The 12,769-nt window shown below is 42.9% G+C and overlaps 1 protein-coding gene across 6 annotated transcripts in view; it reads left to right on the top strand.

Annotated features, from left to right (window-relative positions):
• fryb (furry homolog b (Drosophila)) overlaps window positions 1–12,769 on the top strand; it is a 56,152-nt gene that overhangs the window by 11,237 nt on the left and 32,146 nt on the right. For 3 of the 6 annotated variants that reach the window (XM_069720487.1, XM_069720455.1, XM_069720480.1), the window contains exons 2-6: window positions 9,743–9,936; window positions 11,013–11,066; window positions 11,229–11,368; window positions 12,080–12,170; window positions 12,568–12,647. In XM_069720487.1, coding sequence (XP_069576588.1) covers window positions 9,817–9,936; window positions 11,013–11,066; window positions 11,229–11,368; window positions 12,080–12,170; window positions 12,568–12,647 — 485 coding nt within the window. In that variant the 5' untranslated portion in view covers window positions 9,743–9,816. Of the gene's footprint in view, window positions 1–3,470; window positions 3,838–7,139; window positions 8,053–9,742; window positions 9,937–11,012; window positions 11,067–11,228; window positions 11,369–12,079; window positions 12,171–12,567; window positions 12,648–12,769 lie in introns of those variants that run through there. The other 3 variants (XM_069720463.1, XM_069720496.1, XM_069720472.1) reach the window with 3 other exon arrangements.

The raw sequence follows: 12,769 nt of genomic DNA on the forward strand, positions 1-12,769 counted from the left end.
CAATAAACGAGTGCAAAGACTATAAAGGTCAAATTTTCGACACGAGAAAATGCCATGAAATTGAAGACTACGGGGCTCCTCCGCTGTGATAATGTACATGACTGAGGCTTTGATGTGTGGGACACAGGTATGCCTGGCATGGAAACCACTGACACACACACATTCTTCACACACGTTATCTATTTGATCAAGCCAGCTGTGTCAAGGAGACACTACTGTGTGAGCCCTCCAACTCAAACAGTCCCTCCATGCTCGTGTGTAGCTATTTATTTGCTCATCGTTTTTATGAGTGTGTGTGTGTGTGTGTGTGTGTGTGTGTGTGTGTGTGTGTGTGTGTGTGTGTGTGTGTGTGTGTGTGTGTGTGTGTGTGTGTGTGTGTGTGTGTGTGTGTGTGTGTGTGTGTGTGTGTGTGTGTGTGTGCGTGCGTGCTCATCTGCTGTGTTATGATGGACCGGTTAACACCCACGAGCTCATGTCAGATGACCAAACGAGTGGCACTCGTTCAGTCCCGGTGTTTTGTTGAACAGATGCACCGTTACGTAGCGCTTCCTTCTCCCAGTCGTATAGCTGCCACACGTTTAAGCCAAGAATCAACTAGTCGTTGCACGTTTATGTTATTCATTTAATTTGAATATAGCTTTAGAGGCATCAGAAAACGAGTTGAGTTCAGAGCTGAGAAGAAATATTGCATCGTTAACACTTCAGCATCACGGACAAATACAAAGTCGGAATGTACAGCGTCCATGCTGTGTGGTTAACATCAGGCTGCTCACATGTTGGAGATGAGAGGTCATGTTTGTTGTTGTTGAATGATAAGCACACGCTTGCAAACAGAGTTTGCATGTCGCCCTCTCGGGGTTTTCCTTTGCCCGGTCTAAATGATCCCAAACTCTGGAGGATTTTGCCCGACTTAATGTGATGATTTGTTGATAAAGTCCACTGCCAGCAAAAAAAAAAAAAAAAAAACTCAACATTTCCAGCTCCAGCTTCTCCAACGTGAGGATTTACGACTATAATTTGGCTATTTGTAGGTTTTTGGACAGCTGGTCACTGATGACGTCACACTGAGCTTTACAAAACCACGACGAGCGCCATTTTCGACATTTGTCTTGAATGTGGAAATGGATCATGAGGCAATTAAGACTTCTTCATTGACTGTGTGCATGTAGGAATACAGTATATGTGTGGGTGAATGAGTGTTTGCCTGTGTGTGCAGAGGAGTCACATTCCAACAGCTGGCATGTCCAGGCCCCTGCCCAGAATGTGTGGAATCCCAGGAGCTCCATGAGGGTGTGTGTGTGTGTGTGTGTGTGTGTGTGTGTGTGTTTTTATGTTCATGATTTTTACTTGAAAGCTGAAAACGCCTCTATTCTCATTGAGGTCATGAATGTGAATGGGTTTTCATATCTTGGACGCGAGTCGCGCTCCAGCAAACACTTAACATTCGCGCTTTTCTCTGTCCCACCGAACAGCTGCTCTCCCTTCACAGACGGAGCATCTCGTTTACTTCCTGCAAAGCGGATCATTTGCCAAAGAGACAAACTGCATCTGTATTTGGATATCTTCTCTCTTGTCTTTGCTTTCGAGAAATGTTGGTCTTACCTGTTTAGGTTGCCCATCACAACAACTAAAACCTCCTGCGGTCTCACAGCTGGCACGTGTGACCTTTTGATCCTTGACATTTTCACACACATTAAGAAGAATGGCCAACACACGGATCACAGACCAAACTTCAACCAAATATTATTTACTTATCATCTTTTGAGCTAAGGTGCATTTTGCACCAGCGAGGACAATCTGTGCAACGTATACAGTCTCAGGGGAACGTTCGGAAAAGGATTTTATAATCTGTGATTGTCGACTTGATTGGCTGAATGAAGTCAAACAAAAGCAGAACTTGTGATTTGCTGATAGTGTTTGGCCCAGGACTGTAACAAAGTAAGCAGAAGTTGCAGACAGGAATAGGCTTGCAGTGGCTCTCTCTTATGTTTCTCCTCCTTTGAGATTAGACTGTAATTGTCTGTTAATGTGAACCAGGCCATCCTGTCCTCGGTCGCTCTCCTCCGAGCTGCAGCTTTGCATGATATTGTATCTTATGCTCTTCCTGCTCTTTCCCTCACTCTGGTTCTCTCTCCACTCCCTCCCTTGACCGTCTACATGTCCCGTGGCACTTCCGCAATTCATCCAGGGAATTACATGATGACCCTAATTATCCACTTGCGCTTCCAGTCTCATTCACTCGACCGTAGCGTCATCGCCCGTACCTTTCTGCTCGGACAGAAATTTGGGAGGGTCGCCAAGGAAATGAGAGAATTTATTTTCTCCCAGTTTGTCTGATTGTCAAAAACTATGCTCAAGCTCTTTAAAAAATAATCTGTCAGGGAATTAACTAAAGCAGGAGGGTGTGTGTGTGTGTGTGGGGGGGTTATTATCAGCTGCAAGTGAAGTGCTTGTAGGCAAATGTTGGCGTTGGCCTATATAGACACTTATGGAGGGAAGAACAAATTAAATACCAGATGGGATGCTAAACCAGTAAAGAGGTTATGTAATAATGCATTCGTTTCGACTATATTGGCAAATGACTGTGTATTGATCTGCATAGGATACTGTTTTTCCATTTAGTATGTAAATTACAGAACTTAACTATTTTGTTCCTAGAATAAATTATACAAAATGTGCTCTAAAAGATGCACATACAATTAGAAAACTTAAAAACAAAAGCAAAATGTTTCTCAAAATATTTTTGTCTCTTGTAATCCATAGTTTTGTGTGACTGTGTCTAAAAATCACACAAATAGACGTCACACATTCTCACCATTTATATGTAGAATCAATGGAGTGATGCTGCTGACCAGTTGTCCGGGCTGTTTGTTGGTGCAGCCTGGCTGTCACCGCCTTTCTCTGCTCTCATTGGTCGGGGCGGGCTTACAGCGTGCTCACTCAGCACAATGAGAAAGAGAACTGGACAACAGCGATCGGGAAACATTATATTATTGTTGGTAGTCGGTTCCATCTTAATTACCCGGTATCACTTCCTCAGTCCATTGTCCCTCACTCAGCAGTTTTATCCTTCCCATCTTACCTCCCTTTATTTTCTGCGACCCCCCCCCCCCCCCCCCCCTATCTGCAGCACTATCTCTCTCTCTCTCTCTCTCTCTCTCTCTCTCTCTCTCTCTCTCTCTCTCTCTCTCTCTCTCTCTCTCTCTCTCTCTCCTCTCTCTCTCTCTCTCTCTCTCTCTCTCTCTCTCTCTCTCTCACTCTCTGCTTCCCTTTCTCTCTCCCTCGCTCTCGCTCACTGTGTCTTTCCACCAAGGGGATTGGCTGCTTGCGTCTACCAACATCTGTGTATCACTGTCCTGAGAGAGCAAAACAGAGAGGGGTTGGGGGGTGTTAGCCAGCAAGATAGCGACACAGAGCTCAGACAAAGCTGACTGCCGCTCTCTTTCTCTTTTTATCTGACACACACACACACACACACACACACACACACACACACACACACACACACACACACACACACACACACACACACACTCTCTCTCTCTCTTGTGCACGCACACAAACAAACACACAGAATCAGCAGCAGACAGCCGCAACATCCGCATCGCTCGCTGCCCACCAGCATCCTTCTCTACCTCTCCTCTCTGCCTTTCCCTCTCGGAGCGCTCGCCTCTTTCTCTCACTTGCGCTGTCCGCAACACCTCATCCTGCCGTCCTGTCCCCCCTCTGCTGTCTGTCACCGTGGCGATATAGCCTCCGCAGCCATGGCGACCAGCCAGCAGGATTCAGGCTTCTTTGACATCAGCATCAAGTCCCTGCTCAAGTCCTTAGGAGGCAGTGAGTACAGCTAACACATCTCAGTTGTTGTTGTTGTTGCTGCTGCTGCTGCTATGCCAAACAAATGCGCGATTCGGTGCACCCTCATAGCAGACCGACTCGTCATCAACAGATCCTGCAGTGTACAGACTACGCTTTTTGCGTGTGTCTGTTTGTGTGCGTTTGGAGTGCAGGAAACTGAAAAACAGGCACAGACTGATCCACACTGTCAATATTTAGCAATATTACGTAATGAAATAATAGAAGTAGTTGAACAAGAGGTAACTGCATCAGGGACTGAGGGCAAATCTGGCTCCTCAGCCGTTTTTTTTTTAATATTAATTATAAAGCACATTACTCAGCAAAAGAAGAAGTCAGTCTTTGACTTTGTGGTACAAGAAGTAGTTGTGTCTATAAACAAGCTAAAGCTGTATGTTTAGCATTCTGGCAACCCTTCCTTATGTGTTTGCACTCCTAAGGACTCAAATCTGTTCGTCAGTTTCTCGGCCAGTGTTTACCAAACAGAAGGTAAAGCTGCTGTGTGTCACGCTGAGACAGTCTGGGATGAATCCCCAGCAGCATCTTCCCCCGCCTGTCCTCAACTGGACATACTGTACTTACCCCCACTTTCAGCAGTGGGTTCATGAATCTGAGACATGACAGTAAGCAGAAAGCAGTGCTGTCTTATTGCCCCACTGGGACTCATCCCCATGCAGCCTGTACGTTACCGTCACTGTTAAATGAGTTGTTTTCATGTTGACGTAGAGCGTGCAGATATCAGCCAGGAGGCTCGGTGGCTGTTGTGCTGCGGTGGTTTTCATACATTGACTGAACTCTCCTTGCGCCAGCGTTCATTTGGTGTATGCGTGCATATTTGTGTGGGCAATTTTACAAGAGGAGGCATTCAATTTCTTTCAAATGTATTGCTGTGTGCATGTGGTCAGCAGAGCAGCTGCGTGGAGCTCATATATTAAGCTGTGTTTTGAAGGTTACTGTCAGCATGGGTTATGTTGGTGTGAGGAATTTCATGGGCCGTGTTGATGGTTCCCCCCCTCAGCCACTTATGATGTAATCAAAAAATCACTGGGACAAAGAAGGGATACTGTGTGTTTCCTTTTTTTTTTTTTTTTAAATCCAGCTTGTGTCAGCTAAAGGACTCCAAGGTCATGATAATGAAGGCAGCCAGAAGGCTTGAAAGCCAAGAAACAGGCTTTTTAAGTCCAAGACAGGTTTGTTTTTCAAGCGCAAGTTACTTATCAAGTGAAATCACCAGATAAATAGCTGACCTCATCAGGCTGAACTCATTCCATCTCATGCCAACCTTTTTGAAATAATTGTCTCCAGGCCTATATCAACACACACACCAGGATTTTCTCTGGTTTCTGGAGGGCTTATATGCTGTGATATCGGTGGGGGGGAGGGTGGTGGTCAGATATTTGACTAAAAACTATGGATAGTCACATAATTTTGGACTTTTATTATTACAATGTTTATTCAAAAATAAAAAATAAATTTGTTTTCATTGATGGTTAAAACCCGATAATTTTAACCTGCCAGCTTATTCTAAGTTATTATAACTTTCTGATGCTCCAAAAACTTGCTTCTAAAATGTTTGTTGCACATGAGTACAGGATGGCTTTATTTTGAAATGTTGAGGAACTCACTTTTTTTTTTATTTTTATTTTTTTAACAATTTTCAGCTACCTGAAGCTTTCATAACTAGCTGACAATCACAATCAGTCAGTTACAATATAACCAGTAGTAATGTAATGAAAATGCCAGAATACATTCATCACATACGATGATGGTCTGTTAGCCGCCTCCGAAAACATACAGGTTTGGTTCCGCTCGGTCTCGTCGATGGCAGTCGGTGTGTGTTTGAGGTAATCGTCTGTGCCTTTAGAAGTGAGTCATTGCAATCCACGTGACTTAAACACCGACAACAAACTGCACAAGCATGCACAGGATTGATTTATCTTTTTCCAACACAAGAAAACTAGTTGGAACACAACGCAAGTTAATGCCTTAGCCTTAATTTCAGCCTCTGTATGAGGACTTGGTAGCTGCGTTCTAGATGCTTTGTGTACATGTGCCATCACTCTGTCTCAGTGCATGTCAGCAGTGATTCATTACTTCATATTTGCTTGTCTGCTCATGTGACATGATGTGATAGATGAAGGTAAATGTATCTAAATGTGAAGTCTCTACCTTTTCTTTTTATCTATCAATATGACAAATATTTTTCAGATTTATTCATTGTTTTGTCTCTAAAATGTCAGGAAGTAATACAAAAAAAATGTCCCACATTTCAAGTCGGTACCCTGAAATGTCTTGTTGTGTCCAGCCAACCGTCCAAAACCCAAAGAAATTGTGTCAGTATGTCCAAGAAAAGCATCAAATTCACACATTAAAGCAGCTGGAATCAGGTAACTTTCCATTAATGTCATTGTTTACTCAAGAACAGTGATTCAGTTATCAGAACAGTTGCCAATTTTCCCCCCCTCCCATCTACTTTTTTTGCAGCCCCCCATCTCTGTCTAACTCTGCTTCATTCTCTTCTGTCTTTTTGCCATTTCCGTCCCCTCCTGGACATATTTTCCTTTTTTTTTTTTATTTTTTTTTACGATGTTGTCTCAGTCCTGCTTACACTGTAGATTTAAATACATGTTTAAGGCTATAATGTGATTAAACCAAAGTAGACTTTTATTGACTGGACATGACAGATTTCTGCTGAATCATCTCTTAAAACGCTGAGTCATGCAAGTGTCTCTTTTAAGGGTCCCAAGAAAGTGCTCTGGTGCCTTATATAAACAGCTTTATTGGACACGAGTACGTCTTCCTACTCTAATCTCTTCTCTCCACTGAAATGCACAAGGTGCGAGCACATGTTAATGTGTGTACACACACACACACACACACACACACACACACACACACACACACACACACACACACACACACACACACACACACACACACACACACACACACACACACACACACACACACACACACACACTTTACATTCATGCCACTAAGAAACTGGACTGGATAATATCTGTTTAGAGTCAACTTTGTATTCACTGAATCAAATTAGTGCCATTTGCTTTGTAGTTTAATCACATTACCCTGATATATGTGATCGTGCGCGTGTGTTTCTGCGAGTGTGTTTGTGTTTGTGTGTGCACTTGTGTTTGAGTAGGGGTCAGTGGGAGTGGTGGGTATGTAAGAGAGTGACCGCCAGTGGTCTATATATAGCGCCTCCCTCCTCCCCTCGGCCCTCTCTCGGAGCAGTGTTGAAATTCCAACCCAACTCTTCTGGTCAAATCTCCTCAAGGAGCAGACTTTACTTAACTGCTACTGACAACTTAAAGACAGCCACAGAACCACATTCAAAGAAGCGCTTAATTTCAGTTCTTCTATCCATTGGGCTTCAAGGATTCCAAGGTCATGGGAGCTGTTGCGCAGAGAAGTGTCGGCAGGTCGGAGGAGGAGGAGGAGAATCAGCTGAAGTAGAAACTGATAGTTGGCCTGTAGGCTCGTATAGCTCTCAAGCATGGGGCCCCGTGCAGCATCTGATCTACCCAAACTTCTGCTGGAGCAGGACAGTGGAATATCTCTCAATCCCTGCTGGTAGAGTTCACTCATGGCGGAACAAGTTGCCGTCTCCTCTGTTATTTTTTAAGGGACACTTTCGCACCATCTTTTCCTCTGTGATTGCAAGTCTGTCAACTCTGAGGTGTCAAGTCGTCTTCACTTGGGCAGCTTCACCCTGGCTATGGCTCTTCCTGTCTGTGGATACAGCAGATCTTCCTGTTTCATTTGGATTGGATGTGGGATACAGCTGTAATGCTGCTGTCGTGACCGTTTTCTTTCTCGCCCCAGGCACTCACTTGTCTTTTGCTTTACCTGTCTGTCATTTTGTGAAGGATGGAGCTTCACACTTTTAGCTTTGGTTAAGCCGGCCTCGTGCCGAAGCCTGACATTACTGCCTGATGTCTCTGACATGGTGAAGTAGTTGGATAATAAAGACGCTAATCTCTTGCAAGGAATTACTTTTATTTGAAAATCATGGGAGCTGTATTTTACACCCTGTGAGGTCCCACTCCTCCTCAGTCCCACTGTTTCTTCCCATTTTACCCACTGTGCCTGTGTCTCTCTGTCTGGCTGTCTGCACCATGGAAGTGCCAACTAAATGGAGCAGGGCTAGTGTCATCAGCTTCATCAAGGGCCTTGGTAAGCGTACAGGGTTGGGCACGCATGTTTGCATCATGTCAGCGCTCAGGTTTCACACAAATAGATTGCTGTGTGTGATGCTTAGGAGCCTGTCCTGTCTGGGAATTAGTAGTTACAGCTCACCTCTCAAGTGAGGTCGGGTCATATGTAGTCATGAAAGGTCAGTTAGACCTGACATTGTTGTTAACACGCACACACGAGACACGTCTGGGAAACGCTGCGGTGAATCATTCTTCTGATTTTTTTTTTTTTTTAAATACCCGTTTTTAAAAAAAAATTTTTACTTACTTTGTTTTCTCATCTGGGAATTAATCATGCAAATTGCCTCCAGTCACACACGCCTCTTTTGTTGGCGAATACAAGTTGTGTGTGTGTAGGTGTGTGTTTTTTTGTTGTTTTTTTTTTTGGTAAACTTTACTAGCTGACCTACATTTCATCATCAGTGACAATAGTCGTCATACACCGAGTCTTCCTTAAGCTGTTGCAGTGCATAGTCGCTATTGTAGTGGAAATGTGCTGTCTCTTAGAGTGATAAGTTTGTTCTATTTTAAGGTCATGCCAATAATCTGAGATGCATGACAGGAAAGGCCCCCCACGTTGTGTCTCTCCCTCGTCCCTTCTATCTTTTTCTGTCTGTGTAACAGTGCCCGGTGACTCTGATGATGCAATCAGACGGGGGAAATGAAAACTAGTGTGTCTGTGTGTCCATCTGTGTGCCTAGAGAGTGTTCCCTGTCAGACTCGGGCAACATAATTTAGTCATGGTTGAGGAGAATTAACTTTGAGGAAATAGTCAAATAAAAGGAATCTGGCATGGATGAATTCAGTTTGCTTATCAAAGTATGAGGTTTATTAAGATATCACCTGCAGAGAGCACCGGGGTCCGCGGCTCAGGTGCTACACCACAGCGCAAGGAGGACCTTGGGAGATTAGATTAGTCGGAAGTTGTAATACTTCTCTGACTCGTATCTCTGTCAGCACACACACATCGTATCCATATTTTTAGACTGAATGTGACTTGCGCTTTCCAAGGAGATCGTCTCTGATGTCCGTCGTGTATAAACATCCATACAGTAAATCCACCTCCTCGTTCCTCATGAGTCCAGCACAGAGATTCATCATGCTTTCATAATAAGCATCAAGTAATCCAGTGATAGCTGATATCCTGGGGAACTTTTCATACAGGAACTACTAATGCATAGTTCCGCATACTTTTAATGGTTCCTGTTTGCCAAAAATAAAAACAAATAAAGAATTAATGCTGAAGTCATTTCATGACATTTAGCTGACGTTTTTACCCAAAGCGACTTACAACACACCGATTGTACACCATCGGGAGCAATTTTTAAAAAAAATTTTATGGTTCAGTGTCTTGCTCAAGGACACTCAGGCATGTGGACAGGAGGAGCTGGGATCGAACCACCAACCTTCCGATTAGTGTGCAACCCCACTCTACCGACTGAGCTACAGCCTCGTTGTAACAGACCCCAAAAAGATTTCTGAAACTGTACTTCCAAAACTTAAAGCATTTCATATTTTCCAATTAAAAGTAACAAAGGTATACATACGTATACAAATATGGGGGTGTTGAGGGGCTACAATAGTGTACATTTAGCTTGAGGTTGTGCCCACAGTGTCTGACTTTGAAAAGCACTGCTTTTGACTAACCCACCCATCTTATCTCTCATCAGCCTCTCCAGTGGGACTGAAGCCGCCCCTCCCGCCAGTCAGTGGTACCTTGGGAGAGAGGAAGGGTCCTGTCGTCATGGCGCCTGTCAACGTGGACCCGGAGAGCAAGCCGGGCGAGTTCGTCCTAAGAAGCTTGTTTGCCAACTTCACCTTGCTCTCCGAACGCAAGATTCGCATCATCATGGCCGAGCCTCTGGTGAGTGACTTTGCATTAATTTTTTATATATTTTTTCCCCCTATTTAATATCCCATGTCCCTCAAGAAGTTCAACATCATTTAGACGTACGCTTTGGACATTTTATCTGATTGTGTTATTCAAAGTGACTTTTCATGACAGTGTATGATGACTTAACCTATTTGAGGAGAGAAAGTAACGTCTGCAATGTGCAATTTTGAGCATTCACCTTATTTATAATGTAATTAAACTTAAACTTAAACAGGCTTAACAATTTTTTTACAATAAAGGTATTTTATTTGAGCTGGAAACCCACGCAAACCTGAGTGAAATATGCAGGCCCTACACTGAAGGATCAAGTGCAATATCTGAACCGAGGTCTTTTTCCTTTTCGATGCTAACGTTTGAAAAACTGTGTAGTCCTAAATTTGAAGACCCATTTTTACATGTTAGCAAACATGAAAGGTGACGGTTATTACCTTGGGAACTTGCATTTGAGTTTGTGTCTTACAGTGAGACACATTATAACCTCTTTGCAAGTTATTTACCAACAATCAAATCCTATACTTTTCTTTGTAATTAATAATCTAAAAAGCACATACACATTGATGATTTAAACAGATGAATGGTTTGCAATACAGAGATATAGAATTCACACGCTTGCATTTTTGTCAGCCTGCAGGAGTAACCTAATATGTGTGATGTTCTGTAACCGAACCATGAAGCCTGTAGCTCCTTGACAAAGTGAACTTCTTCTCTGGGGTTAGAAGCTGATCAGAGCTTATTTAGCTCTCTGAATAAATCCGAATGTCTGACCACAATACATAATATGTAGTGGGGTGAAGAAATTTTGCCTTTATCGCAGTGATTTTGTATGTTTATGGCATTCATAGTTTAAGAACTAATGAAATCACATAGCTTTGAGAGATATGTTTCTGTTTTGGACACAATGACCACCTTTTCATTTTCCTTAAGCATAAACATGGCTTTACTATACAGGTTAGGTTCTGCCAATTCAGACGATGCACTGACATTCAGTTTCCTGTCCCAAAGTGTCATAATAAACTGTTTCCTTTCTGTCTGTTTTTATCTTGCAGGAGAAGCCACTTAACAAATCTCTGCAGAGAGGAGAGGATCCACAGTTCGACCAGGTGCGTGTACCCTGCATTGACATATCATCACCAATATTTCCTGACCCCTTTTTCCCTTTTTCATCCAAATCTAGCTGTAACATTGGCTTATTCTGTGACTGGGACTTACCTCTCACTGTGTCCTCTCTCTCTTTCCTGCTCTTCTTCCTTCTTTCTGTGCAGCTGATCAGCAGTATGAGTTCTCTAGCAGAGTACTGCCTGCCGTCCATCCTGAAGACTTTGTTCGACTGGTACAAGAGGCAAAACGGCCTGGAGGACGAGTCCCATGAATATCGTCCCCGGGCAAACACCAAGTCCAAAAAGTGTGAACACAAACTGCCCACGCAGCTGTTTTTTGCACCTACTCTAGAAGTTGGAATAGATTTGTGTCGCCCACACATGTAATACCTTTTACACATAAAACAGACAGGACCTCTTCACAGCATGCCTATGAAATATTCAATTTAGTTTTTCCTAGTCAAAGCGGTCAGTTTTTTTCATGTACATCACGATACATGTTCAATTTGTGGTGAAAGAGTTACATAGTGGCACTGAATTAAGATGAGCATAAGTAGGGTGGTGGTGGCGGCTCAGTGTTAACATTCATAATTGTCTCTCTTTCTCAATAATGTAAGGAAGCCTTTGTAAATGAGCTACAAACAGTTAAACAAACTACATAGACTTACTACATTTACATATAACCATACAACCCTTCCTCCCAAACAGCAGAAAAACTAAAATTTTACTATTAGTGAAAACCTTTGGCGCAACTGCTACAACTAATAAAGAATTGAAGAGCTTGTTTCCAAATCTAAAACAAACTGAACACTGCGAATGCACAATTACTGATGGTGCCTACAATTAATTGATTAACAGAAATTTAATAAAAGCAGATATTCATGTGACAAGAGCGGGCCAAGTACCCGAGCAAGAACAGGAAGGTGCACCGAGGCCCTCATACAGGGTCAACACTGTTAAAGGGAATGTGCCAATCAATGCCTGTCTGTTTCTCTCTTTCTGTCTGTGTGTCCCAGTGATGAGCAACAGAAGGACTACTTATTGGAGCGGAGAGATCTGGCAATAGACTTCATGTTTTCTCTCGTGCTCATAGAAGTTTTGAAGCAGGTGAGGCTCATTTTACAGAGTGATCATTTCATTTGGTACTTTGCTGTATGTCTCCTCAAAGAGAAAATTCTGTTCTCAAACAGTGTTGCAGTCACTAGATACAAAGTTATTGTGGCAAAGTACTCTTTAACTTCCACAACGCACTATACAGATGATAGCAAAATACTGTGAAAGGGTTGAAATAAGTACAGGAACCAATTTAATGTGATTTAATATCTCGCTTGACATCAGGTATCCAATGGTGTATTTCCAACCTAACTCATGTGCAACTGTAACCATGCTTATTCCGAATCTGCAGTATTCATGGTTCCAAGAAAATGTGATGTACATCAACCGGCCCAGACTGTGAGCAGAATAGCAACAAATAGCTTAAATAATCTGCAAATATTCATTCCAGATCCCCCTTCATCCTCTGTTGGATGGACTCATCCAAGAAGTTATAAACCTGGCCTTTAAGCACTTCAAATACAAGGAAGGGTAAGAACTTTATACTCAAAGTGCATGAAGCACAGTTTAGATTTTACACGACTTGAGAAATGTGTGTTTTTGTCACAGTTCTGCACAGCACTATTCATAGTTGAGATTGATGCTGATGTTTG

Source organism: Brachyistius frenatus, unplaced genomic scaffold, assembly GCF_029030835.1.
Source record: "Brachyistius frenatus isolate BFR_SWC_R1_liver_20210118 unplaced genomic scaffold, ASM2903083v1 Contig_5, whole genome shotgun sequence".
Lineage (NCBI taxonomy): Eukaryota > Metazoa > Chordata > Actinopteri > Embiotocidae > Brachyistius > Brachyistius frenatus.